General features: G+C 51.7%; 1 protein-coding gene across 2 annotated transcripts in view; it reads left to right on the top strand.

Annotated features, from left to right (window-relative positions):
• Nucleotides 1-19207, top strand: part of LOC144944272 (uncharacterized) — a 36938-nt gene extending 17731 nt beyond the window's left edge. Inside the window, exons 4-5 of one of the 2 annotated variants that reach the window (XM_078872290.1) lie at nt 7314-7655; nt 16704-19207. In XM_078872290.1, the coding sequence (XP_078728416.1) occupies nt 7314-7655; nt 16704-16948 (587 nt within the window). In that variant the 3' untranslated portion in view covers nt 16949-19207. Of the gene's footprint in view, nt 1-7313; nt 7656-11835; nt 14876-16703 lie in introns of those variants that run through there. The other variant, XM_078872289.1, reaches the window with a different exon arrangement.
• The last annotated feature ends 233 nt before the right edge of the window (nt 19208-19440 follow it).

The raw sequence follows: 19440 nt of genomic DNA, 5'->3' as shown, positions 1-19440 counted from the left end.
GGGGGACTGCTTAATGTACAGGGGCAGTGGTGAGTCTATGGGCATTGTTGAGTCTATGGGCAGTGTTGAGTCTATGGGCAGTGTTGAGTCTATGGGTAGTGGTGAGTCTATGGGTAGTGGTGAGTCTATGGGCAGTGTGGAGTCTATGGGCAGTGTTGAGTCTATGGGCAGTGCTGCTCAATTCACAGGGGAAGTTGATTCCAGTGGAAGGCTGCAAGGAGGGAGAAGGGCCGAAAAAAAGATTGGGCACAGGGAGAAAGAGGGACAGAAAAGATTGGGAATGAAGAGGAGGGAACGTGGAAGGAGATGTGAGAAGCGAGTTGAGGTGGGGTGGGGCCATGGAGACGTCTCCCAGAGCCACGCTCTAGGAGGGCTCTCTGTGGCTCCCCCTCGTGGAGGTCCTCCTGCCACCAGCAGTAGCATGAGCAAGACATTGCAGGGCTGCACCTTTGCCCCTTTTTATCTTTTACCTTAATGGGGAAACTGATCTCTGCCATAGGAATGTGGAATTTTCAGCACCGATTCAGAGCCACGAGAAAGCCCTCCCTGGGACTCATTTTAACCACGGGACGCTTTGCATTACTAGGAGAGATGGCTGAGATGCAGTCCCCCTGCACGACAGGCAACCGGGGAGTGTTGTGCTGTCGGCGGTGGGACTCAGAATCCCATTTAATTTCCCAACAACGACAAGAAAAGGTCTCCACGTGCACGGAGGGTGGTGTGAGCAGCAGGAATGTTAATCTGCGTCGGATCCACCCACCTGGACCGGCGATTCTTCATCCGTGAGACTTTGTTCCTTTGCTTTGAAATATTTTCCGATGTCAAGTCCAAACACGGGATTGAGCCAAGTTATTTTAAGTGGCCGTGTGAATTCCTGTCTCTTGTTTTTTCTCTTCGGCGAAAAGATAAATGCGTTTTCTCGTGAGATTGTTAACGCCTCAGGTGCTTTGCTTTAAAACACTCACAACATTATAATCAGTTTTCCGTTGGTGAAGTATCCCCAGCAACAGTTATGTTTTTCTCGAAATGCTATACGTCGTATTTTGTTTAGTTTTTTTTCCACTTGTAACGTACTCCAGGCTATTCTTGCAAACCAGACATGCCTCGTCTGGTTATAAATGAAGTGCATCTGTTTCATATATATATGCTATCTTGCTGATCATTAGAGCTGCTGCCATTGTGTGATGATTTAGCGCACTGGACTTGGCTGATTCAATCTCCCGGCGCGGCAGCTGAAAAAGTAGCAAAGTTTCTTAAATCACTTCCCCTCTGCCCCTACCCCCTGACCCCCTCTGTGCACCCAGCAGCATGAATGGGCTACGCCATGATGAGTCGCGCTTGTGGTGGGTGGGGTGACGTGTGGGTACTACCCACCTCCTCAGAGATGTCTTGCCAGCTAGAGGGCCTGTGTAGAGCTCCCTCTCCTTGAGACCCATCCACCGGCGGTGGCGAGAGCAGGCACTTGCAGGGCTGCACCTTTACCGTCTGCGGCTGTGCTGTGACTGCAGGCTGTTGTGGTGAGGTCTCCATGGATTCGTTGCCCACTGCCCTGACTCAGGCACTATGTAAATCTGTATAAGATTAAGCCAAGCTGTTACCACTATCATTGCTTCTTCTTGCTTTTTTTTAGTCAAGTCTTTTTTTCTTACATCAGATTAATCACAACATGCACGTGGCCAGTCCACGCTAGGTTATTATAATGCCATTTCTTGCTGAATACTCACTCGGTGGCAACGCAGTGCGAGATTACCGGCAGCTATTTTTGTTCATCCGATTACAACATCGAATTGTTTGGCGATGCTGCCCGCTGCTGCATTGGGCAGTGGTGCACACACAAGCACGGATAACGAATAAAGGCTGAACACACACGGATAACGGATAACGAAGCGCACCTTCCCATCAGCGCGGTTGGCTACGTACAGCGTGTGAACAAAGTTCACCCTCCGTACGTACAGCAACACTGTGGCCTTCAAGTGGAAAATATGATAAAATATGATAAAAGGCATCGTTTCCTACAATGGCCCCCTCTTCATAGGTGTGAAGAAGGAGCGTGTTGCTATGTGCTTTGTTATCACATTACGTCTTACACAATACTCGCCAACACGTTTCGCCCTTGAAAAAGAGCCTTCTGGGCTCAATTGGCTCTCAACGGGTGTGTGCGTACAGCCCTTTTGTCAATCCACTGCTGGATGAGGGCCTCCCCACGTGGCATAGGTCATGGGGTCTGCTTTTGCTACGTAATAATAATATTGTAAAGCGCCTTTCATATTGATTACATCTCAAAGCACTTTACAACAAAACAACGCTTACAAGTATGGATGCAATCCAATCGAAATACGGTAACATTTTAATAATAATACTGCAAGGACATTTATGACTGCTGCACTCACAATATCGATAGAATGAAGAACCAACGAGGATGAAAGCCAACAACAATAATTCATGACACTCACAGTGTGGCTAACATCCAAGCATGCGTCACCACTGGTCAATGAGGGTTGGCTATGAGCATAGACATGGAAACATAGCATTGCATTAGTCCCGCAGCAGCCTATAACAACCCAGTTTAACACGCAGGCTTTCGCGACCGATATTATTCATGACAAAGGTTAGATCGCGACACGTTTATACTTACGTGATCAAACCCAAAAACTTTGATTACGTATTTACAACCCGGTTTACGCACGGTGTCCGCCCATCCATGGACTTTACAGGCTCAATGCCCGCTTAGCTTCTGAGAATTGACGAGATCTGAGACAGCCCTCGTCATTTGGTCTTACCTCGTTATGGATACAACTCAATGGCGATGCGTAGAGCAGTGGTGGTGCGCAAGCGAAATTTAACAAATACAGACCCCAACACATCTCGGACTTCTTTGCCTCAGGAATGCAGAGCGGTTAAATTCTTTGGGAAATGTTTTATTGGGTCCACAAATGCATTCCGATGGTGGATTGTGCTTTGAACAAACCTTCCCACAATGCACTGTGCCGGGAACATTTAATAATTTTTACCGTGAATGTCCATTTCTTTTTAAGGCCACGGTGTTATTGACGATTTTGTTTGAGTTTGTGTTGTTCTAAGAGTAAAGTATGGTATTGTCACTCGGGCATGTTAAGAAATCCACGGCTATGGTGTTTTCGCTGGTTGCCTGGCATCGTGGTAACGAGCTGTGAGGCCGTGTGAGCCGTAGCGCCGCGTGGGCTGGGTGGCTGCGTGGCCCTGTCTGAATTGGGTCATTTAGCAGCGCAACTGTAGCCGGCATCAAGGCTTCTAGGCCCCCCACACACACGCGCACGCAGACATCTTGTGCAACGTGAAGGAATGTGTGGGGCTGTGATGGGTCCCAGCCAGGAGTCCAATAGAGGAACGCTGTTCCCAAAGCAAGGCCCTCTTAGATTGCTTTGAATAGCGCTTTGTCTTAAAACAGTCGTTAACTGATAGCTTCTGCATAGCTGCCTCTCCTGTGGCTTCATGTCTACTTGCCAAACCGATACACCGTACAATACCCCACCACAGTGAAATGCAGTTATGTTTATAGTCTCGTCTGCACGTGTCTGTAGAGGCAGGGAGTAGTGGTACGGCAGTGAACATGCTGCGCTACGAACCCGGCGACCCGAGTTCGAATCCCGCTCGAGGCCAACACCAGTTTACAATTGTCTGAACCGGCCCGGGGCCTCCCCGAGGTGCGGTGTGTAAACATCGCGACGAGGGAGACAAAGACGGCTGCGTGTGATGTTGGCCGCCCACCCGCTTGTGTACCATGCCAGCCTTAATAGGGGCTCGCTAACCGCACTTGCCACAACAGTCTGTTCAGGCTATATCGGGAGGGTCTTTGTCAATATACAATAAAATAATAGCTTAAGCTCTACTGCTGGATGAAGGCTTCTCCACTTGTACGTTTGGTTGCGTGTGTTGGTCGACCATACTTCACCTTGCTGGCCATCTTGGGTTTGTGAAGACAGGGGGGAGGGGCAACACTCGTTTCAGTTTTTCCCCAATGCCAATGTTAGCCATCGTTCACTACTCGGCGTGCCAACGTGTTTGAAGATCGAATCTGGTTGCAAGTGCAGTGCGCTGCTAATTCTTAAACAACGATGTAGCAGCGTCTCACGGCCAGTTTAACTCCGGCCAAAAATAAACACGAGTACCTGGGGCGGTAATGGAGGACAATTACATAAGCTCGCGGTGACGAGTGTGGCTGTGCATGCGTGGAGGAGCTGGCCACCCCACCGCCACCTCCAGCCCGCAGCCTTGGCAGCCTTAGTTGGCACTCAGGCAACACCAGACAGGGGAATTCTTTGTGCGACTACCTCCGTACGGACAAAGCAGCTTGCCCAGAAATCTCAACAATTGCCAAGGTGTATATTGTAAGCTAATGATTCGGAAATTTGCTCAAGAGTTATAATTTGTTTGAAAAACGTTTTGTTATGGGGCGGCTTGCTGCCTCGAATGGTGGAGAGGAATATAGAGGGAGGGATGGAGAGGTGGAAGAGGAGACAGAGGAAGAGACAAATGGAGATAGAGCGATACATCGAGATACATTGGGACATCCAGCACAGAGAAGGCAAGAGAAAGTTGCGGAGAGACTGGGCTCGATATCAGAATAAAAGTTTTGCTGGCTGGCTGGGCGAGACGGGTGGAGGGACGATCACATCCAAAGCACGTGCGAGTTGCTCGTCATAATAAAAAAGCAATGGGGCGAATTTGTGCGGTGTTAGCTGTGCCAGGCTGTACCGTGGACCGTGCTGTACCAAGGTACGATGTGTTTGTGCCTGTAGAAGGACGTCTGCTATTTACTTTGATTATCCGGCATTAGGGAATGCTGGGAGCTGCACACGGCTGGAGAGTGAATCCCCTTTGCCACGTCGACAATCCCCATTCGAGCCACTCGTCTTGTGAGGGGCTCGTCAGAGAGGGGAGGAGGCATCGTTCGTGTGTGGTCTCATGGATAAGATTCCGGTTTCTTCCACCCGTTTAAAGTTAACATTGGAAGACTGATTGTATTCGTGAAAGCGGTGTGTGCATGCTTGTGTGTGTGTATTAATGGGGAGCGGTAGCGTAGCAGTTAGTGCACTGCGCTATAAACCCAGCAGCCCGAATTCGATTCCTACGCACGGCCAACACCAGGTTTACGATTGTCTGAACTGGTCCTGGGCCTCCCCTAGATCGACTCAAATGAGTACCTGGTGCGGTGTGTAAACATCACCACTGGGGAGACAAAGGCGGCCGGGCGTAGTGTTGGCCACCCACCCCATCGTGTGCCGTGCCGGCCATCATAGGTGCTCGCTAACAGCACTTGCCCCAACAGTCTGGTGAAGGCTATATGGGGAATCTTTGTGTTTGTGTTCATCCATGCATGGCTGGGTTTGAGTGTGGGCATATGTAAAACGTTCCTGTGTGCGCTCACGTGCATACGTCTGCATATTTTGTGTGCGTGTGTGCCTGCGTGCAAGCATGCGTGTGGGTAGTGTGAAGGGCGGCCGTGCGGCGGTTAGCGTGCTGGCACTACGAACCCGTTCACCTGAATTTAATATCCTGCCTGTGGCACACATAAGTGGCAAATATCTGAACCGTTCGTGGACCTCCCCGAGGTCAACCGAGGCTTAAATGAGTACCTGTTGTGGTGTATAAACACCCAACATTGGAGATACAAAGGTGGCCAGGCGTGATTGCTTGGAACACCACCCGCTCATGCTCGCTAAGCACCACTTGCTCCAACGGTCTGTGAAATGGTCCATGGTGAATCTTTGCGTGCGTGGGTGCGGTGGTGTAGCGGTTAGAGCGCTGAGCTATGCACCTGGCGACCCGGGTTCGATTCCCGCTCACGGCCAACACCAGTGGCGATTATCTGAACCGGTCCTGGGCCTCCCCTAGGTCGACTCAGCCTCAAATGAGTACCTGGTGCAGCGTGTAAACATCGTCACTGGGGAGACAAAGGCGGTCGGGCGTGGTGCTGGCCACCCACCCCCTCGTTTACCGTCCCAGCCTTCATAGGTGCTCGCTAACAGCACTTTCCCCAACAGTCTGTTCAGGCTACACGGGGGATCTTTGTCTTTGTTGATTGAGATTGACGCACTGCGCGACAAACCCGGCGACCCGTCGAGTTCGATTCCCGCTCACAGTCAACATCGGTGATGATTTATCTGAATCGGTCCTTGCGGCCTATGAGACACAGAAGGTCAAACGTAGTCTAGTTTGGATAATATTGGTCTGAAAATCCAACAGGCCGATGGACTAATCACATTTGTACAGAGTTATACTTTTTTCCGCATCAATGCCACCGTCACATAGCAACTTCCCGTAGGGCCACGGAATGGAGTCCTGCTTATTATTGCCCTGCCGAAGAGGCTAAAACACAGACCGCTGTCTCTGATACGCATGCGTGACCGCGCTTTTCGCTGGAATGCGTGCGTCCGCAGCTGCAGCTGTGTCCGATTTTAGCATTATCTCTAATCTTAACAGATTCTTTGACGTAAATTCAAAACACGACCGCTTCCTTTAAGAGCCGTGCCAAGGAAACAGCGCCACCGCAGTAAAATATTCCATCCGTCGTTTGATTAATGTTTCCATCAAAGAGTTTGGATTGGCTCTTGAATACTTTTGTGTTGCAAGCATTCGCTGTGTAACTTCTGGAATAGACAAATGAGTCATTGGCCAGGAAAAAAAAACACGAGCAAAGCCCTTCATCAATATTAGTTGGAAGTTTATTTGACACGAGCAAATACTGCAAGTTAAACATTGTTGAAGCGTGTGTGTTCATGCTGTACGGCCCGGGTTTTGGGAAGTGCGCTGTTCTTCAGAAATTTATTTGAGCTTATTTTTTTATTCGGAATTGAGCTGCTCATCTCAGTTCCTGAAGAAGCTGCCTGCACGTAGAGCGAAACGTCGGACACCGTGCCGAACAACGCTCGGTACAACTCAAAGAAAATACATGACAGGGACATTTTTTTACAGCAGCACAACCGCGAAATGATCAAGTGATCAAAATTGTTTTTTTACCTTGAGGGCTTCGCTCTCTTTAGGTAACAACCACTGAAAGGACCGAGTTAATCCCTGACTGGGAATTGAACTGCCGTTAAACCGCAGCAACACTTAGAAAGAGGTGCCACACGCGTACCATGTACGGTGAGTCCTAGCGAAGCGCGTGGTCTTCACGCAACGCGTTTTCGCGACTTTTAGTTTTCCTCACAGCACACTCGGCAGCCTCGTTCATCGCTGGACACTTGTGCGCGTGCGGCACCCGTGGGCCTTGCCCGAGATGACCCCTTGACTTTGTACCCGTGACAAGACGTCGATCGACTCTGTCTTGTCAGTCGCAGCCGGCGACGGGGGGGCCTTGCTGGCGAGCCTGGGGAGCGAGGAGGGTGGCGGCGGTGGCGGCGACGGGACGGTGGTGACCGTTCCCCCCAGAGCGTCGGGACGGCCGAATCCGTGCGGAGGGGGAGCGCACGACGGAGCGGGGGGGAGCGAGGCGGAGGCGCCGTCCGCCCCCAAGGAGGAGCGCATCGCCGGCGAGCAGCGCGGCGCCGGCCGGCCGAGCGGCCGCAAGAAGACGAAGAAGACGACAGCGATGGCGGCGGCCAACGGCAAGAAGAGGAAACCGAGCGGCAAGAGCATCGCCTCGGCCTCGCAGATCCCGGTGGAGGCGGCTGACGGTAAGTGGGAGCTCGGCAGCGGCGGTGGTGGGGAGCGGTGGTGCAGCGGTTAGCGTGCCGAGATACGAACCGGGCGACCCGAGTTCGATTCCCGGACGCGGCCACCAACACCGGTAACGATTAATCTGAACCGGTCCTGGGCCTCGCCCGAGGTCGACTTGGCCTCAACCTGGAGCGACGTGCAGTGAACATCGCCACTGGGGAGACAAATGCCATTGGCCATGTGGTACTTGACACGCTCACGCACAATGCAAATGATCACGCACGCGTTTTGCCGTCTGCTCGATGAGGACGTTGGTCATATCGACGCCTCGATAGGTGAATTGTTAACGTTCTTCAAGTGACCGTGATATACACAGACAGACCGCAGCCATTTGCGCCAAACTTGAGCGTTGATTGGTTCATGAAGGTACACACGAATGGGGAACGAGGTTCGTAAATTCAGTGTCATGGGCGAGCGTTGGGCGTGGGTACAGGAAGAGGATTGGAGATGGGGATTTTGTGTTGAGGTGAAATTTTAAAATTAAGAGTGTACACACACACACGAATTTGAGAGCGACTTGGCATCCTTTCGTACAATAAGGGTGGAAATATTGTCGAATTAATTCAACAAAGAGGAAGGGAGGGTGGTAATTTCAGACCCAGGAAGGCAAACCCTATTTTACCCATAAGCTCTATTATTTGTCAATTGCGGTCTTGCCCAATGCGGCATTTTCCAGGAACGTAACCCCCTGCTTTCAGCGAGGTATTACTGTCCACGTGTACGTGTTTGTGCGCATGCGTACACTTAATTGCATGCACGGTTATCAATGCAGTTTGTTGCCATCTGGGCCAGGTATGACTGTGATTAGAGTGCGTGGCTCAACATCTGAAATTGGCATGTACATATGTGTGTTGAACTTCATTCGCACCGTACGTAGCCAGCCGTGCCAATCGGGGGAGCCCATTAAGCGCCGAAAAGAGGCGCGTTTGGGCTGCCGTGATTGCGCGCGGCAAACCTTCGGTCTGACCGTGCTACGGCACCGGAGATTGAGGCTTCTCCACCCCGCACGCTTGTGATGCCACGTGCAGGGATCAAGTGGTGCGGTGCCTCCGGATGTGTCACAGGAAGTGTCACAGGAAGTGACACGGTTGTGGCTGTTGCTGGGGTTGTTGGGAGGCGCGGGCGGGGAGCGGATGGCACGCTGCAGTTTCATAACCACCATTGTTATTCACGCTGCCGTGCGAGTGAGTGAGGTACAAAAGGGCATCACCTCCGCCAGTGTTATCCTTTCCTGCGGAGCGGAGGGGAAAGGCAGACTGGTGACTTGGGGCTGGACAGTGGTTGACAATGGGGAGGTGGGGGGTGCTTTTAAAAACAATTTGAGACTCTATAATAATTAATTATAATAAGTCCTATTTGTAGCTTGTGCATAATTAGTGGAGTGAGTCCCTAATGCAAGTCACACTATTGTATGTGAACGGTTTATTTTAAATAAGATAGCCAACACGTATTCAGGACTCATTGTAAATATAATAAAAATGTGCATTTATAAGGCAGTAAAATCAGAGCAATGTACATCAGACAGATGAATTATGGGACGGCAACAAAGAATCTTTATGGGGTCAATATATCTACTGATTTGTAAGAAATCAGCCACGCTTTTCTGATTGTGAGACTGTCCCCAGCCGTAGAAATGTCGAATTCCCGCCACTGGCTCGCGGCCATCAAACGAGCCGAACGTGGGCGCCTTTCCCTCCCGTGCAGAAACTGCCCGCGCGCGTGAACGCAGTCGGAGTCAGGCTCTCTTGCTATGATCAGGTGCGAGAGCAATTCCCAGGCAAGGTATAATCATTATCGTGTCCCAGTGTCAACCATGAACATGTTAAGCCAATCAGAAGAATACAGAGATAAATTGCTTCGATGGGCAATTTCTGTTCTCTAAACTTGTTCCTGCCCATTGTAATGTAGTTACTTTTCCCCCGTCGTAGAACAGGCAGGTTTCTTGACACTCATACCAGAACTTGCATGACTTTGTGACTGGTTGTGGCTTTTGTCCTCTACTTGAACAACTTAAACAATAACACACACACTCACGGTCGTGCACGAATACAATTAGAATATTAATTGTAATCAAGGCCGCATAACCTTCAATCTGAAACACAAGGATTTGTATCATCGTAAGTACACACACAATCGAGTGTACGTACTGTACATTGTGTACAGTATTTTCTTGCCATCGTTGAGACTTTAGGTGTCGTTGGCAGGGACCGCAATGCGATTCACAAAATCTTCCTCGGCCAAAGATTGCCACAATTGTGGGGCAAACGCTTCTCTGTTATCGGAATGCCCTGAAATCTAGCAGTTTAATTTAACGAAAGCCCGGCTTGATCACACCGAGAAAGGAACCGCTGCCAAATCAACGTATCACGTGATATGTCGCTTGTAAGAGCAACGGCGCTAAGCACGTATCGTGAAGGTGGACGTCTAAAAAAAATTGTAGTTTAATTTCATTTTCAAGTACTTTCCTTTTTACAAATGACAAGCGCGTAGTGCCACCGAAATGAATGTTTAATGCTCGTGTCAGCCTTTAAATGTATTCTTTATAAATTATTATACCCAACATATTAAAGGAATATTTTTTATTTTTACAAGTTAGATCGCAATATCTTACGTTAGCAACGAAGGAGCGGCCGGCCCTGCTTCCGCAAGTTAAATATTCTCTCGTTTTCAGATAAAAAGGAAATCGTATTCAGATAATTTCAGAAACAAACACGATGACATTTTTTTTAGTCAAGACACCTAATACAGATACATTTCCTGTCTTTGCAAAACATTATACATATTAAATTAGCCTGTGGAGTATTGTATTCTCGAATGTATTGAGTCAAGTTCATCTTAGGATATTTAAAGCTTTCCTAGTAGATATAAAGAAAACTGACATTTTACCTCGCCTAATGGAGTTTGGAATATAATGGCACCTGCTTGAAATTACCATCGCATAGTTATTGCTACGAAAGAATATATATACATATATAAAATAAGCTATGACATCTAAGCACATTACCAGGACTTGCTCCACTTACAGATACAATGTCTCTTTCTTTTCACCACACTGATCTCTTGCGCTCTTAAAATTGCACAAAATGAAATATATTTGACACGCTGTCATTGCCGAAATGGCTTCAGGCAACCCGGACTGGAGCCGCAGAAACTCGCGGCCGATTTTAGCGCTCAAAGCTTTCCCCCGTTGTCCTCGCGGGCTCGTGAAGTCGTGCCGATGTGTCACGCCGGGCCTGCTGAACTGCGTCCTCTCAAACTACGGGGGCCTTGTTAGTCGCCTCCTTGACCAGCTCCCCGCACTGTTGGCGTGTCGCCACCCGCCCGGTATTGCTTTACTGCGTCGGCACGGGGGTCCCACAGTTTACTCGGAGTGCTCTTGCCAATGACGCCTGAAAATCCAACGGCATTTATCTCACAAGCCCGACTCTACTGATGACGCCCGCAAGTGCAAACCCGGTCTCCAGATGGCCCATAAGGTGAAACGAAAAATATACAAATACACTTGTATGAATGCGTACGTTTGTCATTTGTTCAGTATTTATTTGTTAGCAATAATCTTGAGCCGCTTTCTCCATAATACTTGAGTCCAGTCAGAGTGCTCAAAATGAGCTTGGGGTGGTGGGATTTCCCCGTTCCTGTACGAGTACGTGTACAGCCCTGTTTGTGTCGAATCACTGCTGAATGAGGGGCTCCTCATGCCGTGTGGGTCTTGGGGGTTATTTGACCATACTTCACCGCACCAGTCACTGTGGGTCGACGAAGGCAGGTGCTGTAGTATAAACTGGACACATCACTCACAACGATTGATCCTTACGTCACGGGGCTTACGAATAAACCCAAATAATAATTTTGCACTGCGGTGGGTATAAGTCATGACACAAGACCAGACGCCTCCTTTCCATATCTGTCCATCCACGTAAACAAATGTGTCGCACATCCCATCAGCTACACGGCATTCTGATTAACGCGTAACATCAGCAGCATTGGTTCAAGACAATCGAATAAGCTGGGTTTCGTGGTACTAATGCGATCGCAGCCTGAACTACTAACACTTCTTCCTCTGCTCGTTTCCCCACTAACAACTCTCCACTCTCCACTGCTGCTGCTGCTGCGCGGCGGAGGGCACGCTCCCCCCAGAATGCTGCGTGTCCGTGCTGCTGGCTTGCCTCTTCTGCCACTGCTCGACGAACGCGCTGGCGTGCGTGACCACCGCCCTCTCGCTCTGCCTCTCCGGCCTCGACCACCTCTGCCTCCTCTGTCGCTGCTGCTGCTGCTGCTGCGGCGCCGGAGCCGCCGGCGGCGGCGCCGGAGGAGCCGCGGCGGCCGCCCTCGTGCTGGAGGGGCCGCTCCTCTCGAGCGGCGCCGACGGGGCCGACGGGGCCGACGGCTCGTGCTGCGGACATCCGGAGGACGCTTCCTGCGACTCGTGCGGGGAGTCGTGCGGGGAGGTGGCGGACTGCCTGGAGATCTGCTTCGAGCTCTCTGAAATGTGTCACCACAATTAGCCGCTGTGCGCGCGCGCGCATTGCGCAACGTGGGGCCGGCACCGAGCGGGCAGGCGGGCTGGCGGTGGGGCGGTCACTGCTCGTCGTGCAGGTTCGTGGTTCGAACCCCGTCGGCCGCCCCCAGGTTAATACTGCCGGATGTGTTAACCGTGAGTATGCAAGGGGGGGGTTAACGTTTACTTAGGAGAACGTTGTCCCAGCCCCCCGCCCCGTGGCGTTATTTCTAACAGGCCGTGTGTGCCGGAGTCACGGTACAAATTTGCGAAGTTTAACAAATTATTCGCAAAGTACTTAATCGGGTAAAACCACATAGCAACATCACCCCCTACAGTGAAATTGCTGCACTTTGTGTCTGTGAAACATTGCGCCTTCATGATAGCCCCTGCGTAGATACCAAATGTTCGGGTGATTTGATTTTCCCGGTACAGCGGTGGTATGCCACCACACTTGGCCAATTTAAGCGGCGATTGTTTGAATGCATAATATATGGTATAAGGCAAAAAAAAAACATTCAGTGCCGTATTTGACAAAAATCTGCAATCACCGTGTATGTAACATCCATACGGTGGGAATCTGTATCACAAATCGAAATTGACGCTGTTAAAATGACTCCGTGGCGAGCACCTCCGGCCGTACGCTGCACACCCAACCCGTCCTGACGCAGCCCGCCACTCATCCTCTCTCCGATGTGTCCTTGGCGCCGTACCGCTTGGCGTTCGGCTCGATTAAATGATGATGAAACAATTCCTGAAGAGGCTCCCCAAGCGGGTGGAGCGAAACGTCGGACACCGTGCCGAACGTCACGCGGTCCGACCCGAGCGCGCGTCGGGATATTGCTCGCTCTGTTAAACCGCTTTCTCTTGTTAGCGTTTGCGTCCCTTTGTTACCGAGCCAGCAGCCGTGGGGGTGAGCGGAGGACGAGCTGTCAGGTTGCATTTGAAATGCCCTCTTGGCTTCCTCGCTGCCATATCGGCAGGACTTTTGCAGAATTTTCCCAAAGCACCGCGCCGTTGAGTTGACTCGCGCGTTTCAAGTTCCGCGCTAAAGTCTCCCGACTGAGATCCGCGGCCGCTTTGAACGCCCGCAATGATTCATGCCTTTGCCCGTAATGAGATTTGCAACTTTTAATAACGAGTCCTCCTGCACGGGGGCGCCTGCACCGACTCGTGTTTCGCGGCTTCACTTCCGATCGCTTTCGTGCTTTCACTGTTTTCCATGCGTTTACTTACAAAGGAAACATTGCCAAGCGCGGTCGCCCACCCAAACACCCACGTGGCGTCCAATTATAGAAAGGATGCTGCCGGGGCGCGTGCGTGCGTGCGTGCATGCGCGTGTGTGAGCGTGTGTGAGTGTGTGTGAGTTAGCCAGTGCCTATTAATGTCAGCACAGCACGCTAGGTGATGGTGTGCCTGGCACCAAAGTCAGAGATCCCCCGTGTAGCCTGTAACAGACTGTTGGAGCAAGTGCTGTTAGCGAGCAGCGCCTATGAAGGCCAGCACGGCACACGAGGGGGTGGGTGGCCAACACCACGCCCAACAGCCTTCGTGTCGCCGAGTGGTGATGTTTACTACACACCGCGCAAAGGTGCTCATTTGAGGCTGAGTCGACCTAGGGCGAGGCCCAGTACCGGTTCAGATAATCGTCACCGATGTTGGCCGTGAGCGGGAATCGAACTCGGGTAGCCGGGGTCGTAGCGCAGTGCTCTAGCCACTACGCCGACGCTCTCCACAAACAACACACAAGACACACACAACACACAAACCACATACACAACACACACACAAACGCAGAGAGTGAGTTTGTGTTTCTTCATCTGATGCTACCGTCCACGGGGACTCTTCTCTGTAATTCTTCACGTGGGCGATTCCCGGCTTTGAGACGGTCCCCAAGGGATGGAGCGAGCATGTGTGTGTGCGTGTGTGTGTATATGTGTGTGTGTATGTGTGTGTGTATACGTGTGTGTATACGTGTGTGTGTATGTGTGTATATGTGTGTGTGTATATGTGTGTGTGTATGTGTGTGTGTGTGGCGTGTGTGTGGTGTGTGTGTGTATATGTGTGTGCGCGTGTTTTTAAATCCGTCGGTATGAACAATGAAAACTATCCATGAGGATGTAGCTTTGTTAAGTGTTGGGCTAGCGTCGTTACGCTGTGTGTGTGTGTGTCCTAAACTAAGCTGTATTTTAGCAGGTAAGGCCCACCGAGCTATGTAGCTCTTTTTCAGAAGCGACCTGGCCACAAATGATAGCTCAACGAAGTGGCTAATCACGTGGACATTTCTAGCAGCCAAATACTCTAAAGGCGGGTCCGTCTCTAAATGTCGAGGGAAAAAACGGAGGATCCGGAGAAAAAGTCCACACGACCACGGGGAGAGAGACACAGCAGCAGGCGTCAGGGTCGGTATCGTACCCACGACCTCCTGCATACCAGGCGAGGTAGTTAACATCTCCTAGGCACCGTGGCTGCGTGTGTGTAGAGACGCCCGCCCGGCATGTGCACGCACGAGGGTGACAATGTGAACTGCGCGCCCGGAGAAGAGAAACGTCTCGCGAAAGCCGCAATGTTTTCAAATCGCAAACCACCCTGAGACTTGAACAGAGTAAAGTGTGTTTACACTCCAATGTCGAGTCGCTTGAGTTCGTGAGCAGTGTCACATCCATACTTACTCCTGCTTCGTGGTCGGGGGGGGGGGGTGGTGGTTGGGGGGGGGGTGGTTGGGGGGGGGGTGGTTGGGTGGGGGTGGTTGGGGGAGGGGTGGTTGGGGGGGGTTTCGTGGCGGGGGTGGTTGGGGGGGGGTGGGGTGGTTGGGGAGGGGTGGTTGGGGGGGGTGGTTGGGGGAGGGATGGTTGGGGGGGGGGGTTGGGGGGGTGGTTGGGGGAGGGGTGGTTGGGGGAGGGGTTCAGGGCGGGGGTGGTTAGGGGAGGGATGGTTGGGGGGGGTGGTTGGGGGGGGCTCCACCACAGGCGGTGGTCACGGGTCAACCCAACGAGTCGTCGTCGTCTCGGGGTTGACGAGGTCGCCACCGACTTGTGCGAAGGCAACTGACTCGCCGTGCTGCTGGAGAGAGACGAGACCCCACTCCGCTGCTGGCCTAGGCCCCCAACGGGTGGTGAGCGCTCGCCAACGTGACTTCACGTGGCGCCCTTCACAATAACGTTGTCACGGAGTGCTTCGTGGGCAAACATGATCGTTACGAGATTAAAAATTGATGCGTGCGATCGTTAAAAATATACAAAGTTCACAATATAGAACGGATTATGAAATACGTCTTCGGCCAAATTTTTCAAACCGCAATCAATTCCTCGTATCAGCCGGTGTCCATCGTGCACTCCACTTGAACACCACGTCGACCCAGCACCCTGCACCATGAACACCCTACACCATTAAAACCCTACACACTGCACCATGAACACCCTACACACTGCACAATGAACACCTCTGCATTCAGAAACCGGACTGAGAATCCTGAACCTCGGACTATGAACCCAGAACCTGAATTGGCAACCCAACAAACCCGGACCACGAGACCACAAACCCGGACTAGAAACCCACAATCCCACAGACATTTTGACTTTCACTTGTCGGGATGATGATGATGATCGATCATAGCTGTATTTTCCACCGATCCGTGCTCGCCAATTGGCCGTTGCAAGCAGAGACAACATTGGCTTTGCGTCATCACACGACGAACGCGTGGACTCCGAACACTCGCGCTGAGATCCACCCAGACGGCGCGTCAAGTCAACCGCGAGCCTCGGCACCGCCTGTAACGCTGCCACCACCAACTCCTCCATCACGATCCAAATCTCCACAGCAACCTGCACCAGTATCACCACGACCATCACCACCACATTAGCCATCGCCACCATTGCCGTCACTTCCAACCTCCGATTCGCAGGGTTGACTACGTACGGTGTGGAAGAAGGAGTCAAGATACATCATTACGTACACTGCTATCACCATCATTACTATCACGTCCACTGCCATCATCATCACCTCCAACCACCATTACCATCGCTTCCAATCGGCATCACATTCACTGTCACCTCCACCATCATCTTCAGCGCGAACATCGATGCCAACCACCATCACCATCATGTCCACTCATCATCATTCCCGTCAACTTCACCGACATGTCTATCCCTGTGTCTCACTGCCATCTCTGTCTGTCTCACTCTCGGTCTCACTCACTGGTCGCGTTTCTGTCTGTCCCAACCCATCTCTCGATAACACACAAATTCGTGAAGCGTCTCTCACTGTCCCACTCTCTCCGTCCCACTCCATCTCCACTCTCTCACTCATTGTCCCACTCTCTCCATCTCACTCCATCTCCAATTTCTCTCATTGTCCCACTCTCTCCATCCCACTCCATCTCCACTCTCTCCATCCCACTCCATCTCCACTCACTCCATCTCCACTCTCTCCATCTCACTCCATCTCCACTCTCTCACTCCCTCGTCATCTCACTCTGCCCTCTCCCCCCCCCCGTCACGCCCCACAGGCTGCTGCATCAGCTGCGTGCTCGCGTGCCTCTTCTGCGAGTTCCTCAGCATGTGCAACGCGCTGCTCAGCTGCGGCGAGTGCGAGGAGTGCTGCTGCTGCTGCTGCGCGCAGGCGTGCGGCGCGGACGCCTGCTGCGCCGGCGAGGACGGCCAAGCGTGCTGCTGCTGCGACTGCGAGCTGGCGGCCGCCTGCTGCGAGAACGACGAGTGCCTGGAGGTCTGCTGCGGGTTCTGCGCCGGCTGAGACGCAGACATCAACCCCCCCCTACACCCCCGTGGACGGCGCTCACGACGGAACAAACGGAACGCGGCCGCTAGCCACATCATGGCTCCATCGCTGCACCGCACCATCATCGCTCCATCATCACTCCATCTTCACTCCATCTTCACACCATCTTCACTGCATCATCGCTCCATCGCTCCATCGCTGCATCGCCCACATGGGCGCCCTTAAAATTCAGATCCAGTCGCAAAACGAAACAAACGAGTATGCCAGAGGAGATTTGTTGTCTTGCGTTGTGTCTCCCTTTAAACTCATCTCACGAAGAGCTGTTATGGGGGCTCGTGATCTCAGTGACAGCTCTATTGGTGCAATAGTGCCAGTGAGCTCTATTGAAAGCACGATCTCAATGAGAGCTCTATCAAGGCAGGATTCTCTATGTGCTGTGTTGAGACAATCTCAATTTAGAGCTCTTCAAACCACAATCTCAACGAGGGCTCTATTGAGGCCACAGCCTCAATTGCTCTCCGATCCGTGGGCAGGCCCACAAGTTGCACTGCCCACTTCGTCGTCGTTGCGCACGAAAGGCCCCAAGTTTTCCTCCGGGGCCTCGGCCGCTGCTTCGGTCGCGAAACGTCGGACACGACGACGAACGGCACGCGGCACGGCTCGCGAGCACGGCGGGAGAGCCGTGCCGCAGCACCGCCGGTGGCGTCGCCTCCACCGCCCGCTCGCCCTTCCTCGCACCAGACACTGGGGGACTGATGCGACGATGACTGGAAGAACCCCCGTGTCTGTCGAGGGCCCGGCCCTGGGACGTCGCTGCGCGTGCCCAGGTGTTTGACGTCGATGTTCTGCTTTCGTTTTTGACTCCGCTCGCTCGCTCGCTCGGGGGGCTGCCTTGCCACGCGCTCGCGCAGTGCCGGTGTCGTGGACGCAGGCTTGGTGGACCGTGTAGAGATGGAGACTCTGTGAGGCGTCCGTCTGCAGGGTGACGAGGTCGTGCCTGCTCGAGGCAGTGCAGCAAGGCGGTCGCTCACCCGACCTTGTGATCTCCGAGTCGCGTCCATGCGCGTGCATTATTGAGAGCCCATTTAACGTTTTATAATTTTAAGGATTACATTTTAGTTTGTACTTTGCACTCGCGATTTCTACATTAAAAAGGCGTTTTTACATGGGAAGGCCTTGCTGAGTCTTAAGACTCAATGTCAGGAGGGTCCTGCCCAGGGCTTATTTATGGCCAATTCTGCGGGACTTCTCACCCATGTATGGCTATGACATGACCAGCAGGTGGTAGTACAGCAAGTAGGCTGATTGTCATCCTGGACTGGTTCTGAGCAGTGCTGCTGAGACGAGGGTGTTCTCAAGGTACTGTTTATTCACGGTAACGTTTTTTGGGTTAGATCGCGTAAATGTGACTGCGTCGTACACCCAACACCACCTGGCACGGCCTATCGGTAAGGTTTGTCACGTGAACAAAACGTGCCAATTGGTTACTACTTCAGCACCCCACACGGTTGTGCGTTAACAAACCCACAACATCTACAAACGAGTACGACGTTCCGCTGGTGATCACAACAACGGCATAATCAGGCGACGGCCAGATTTAATCGTGAATAATTGGCCGCGAAAGCCGACGTGTTGAAAAGGTTTTGGTTTAATTAAACACGTTGAGTCTTGATCCGAAACAAGTCCTTGTGCGGTTGAGTCTCAGGACTATTTCCCAAGGCAGGCCACGCTTCGCCACGCCTGTCGGCTCTGCGTTTGGTTGGCCATGTGGGAAGGAGCCAGAGCACCCGCGGGACATCCTGAGTCTACGCTGATAGGGTGACCTGCTTTCTGTACTACCGCCTTACACGTGTGTTCCACCAAAGATGTCTCTTTTAAAGAAATATATAAATGTATGTATTTTTTAGGACTCGTTCCAAATGATATTGCAGCAGCAAGTTTAGAGGCTATATTAATAAGTATTAGAGTTAGTGTTCCTGAATGGCAATCATCTGCATACGGAGATGTGTTTTTACATACCTAAATATCTGTGCATACCTGCACTCACCGGTAACGCTTGCCATGCTGAGTCGTTGGTGTTTTGGGTCGGGTTGCGTCAGTAGAATGTGTGTCGTACACCCCTCCTCCGCCCAACACGGCCGATTCACGAAGGTGCCGGGGCCGCAAACAGCCCCAACACCGGACGACATCTTCTTGGTTCTTTCGGTAAAGTCACGTAGAAGGGAAGTAATAAAATAATACAAATAAAACATAATAAAATAATTCTCACGACGTTTCGGCCACAACGCAAGCAGTCGTTCTCACCTGAGGACGACTGCTTGCGTTGTGTCCGAAACACCTGAGGACGACTGCTTGCGTTGTGGCCGAAACGTCGTGAGAATTATTTTATTATGTTTTATTTTTATTATTTTATTACTTCCCTTCTACGTCCTCACCTGAGGACGACTGCTTGCGTTGTGGCCGAAACGTCGTGAGAATTATTTTATTATGTTTAATTTTTATTATTT

This window comes from Lampetra fluviatilis, chromosome 34 (genome assembly GCF_964198595.1).
Source record: "Lampetra fluviatilis chromosome 34, kcLamFluv1.1, whole genome shotgun sequence".
NCBI classification, from domain to species: Eukaryota; Metazoa; Chordata; class Hyperoartia; order Petromyzontiformes; family Petromyzontidae; genus Lampetra; species Lampetra fluviatilis.
The sequence above is the reverse complement of the archived record's forward strand: the minus strand, read 5'-3'. Positions and strand labels throughout refer to the sequence as shown.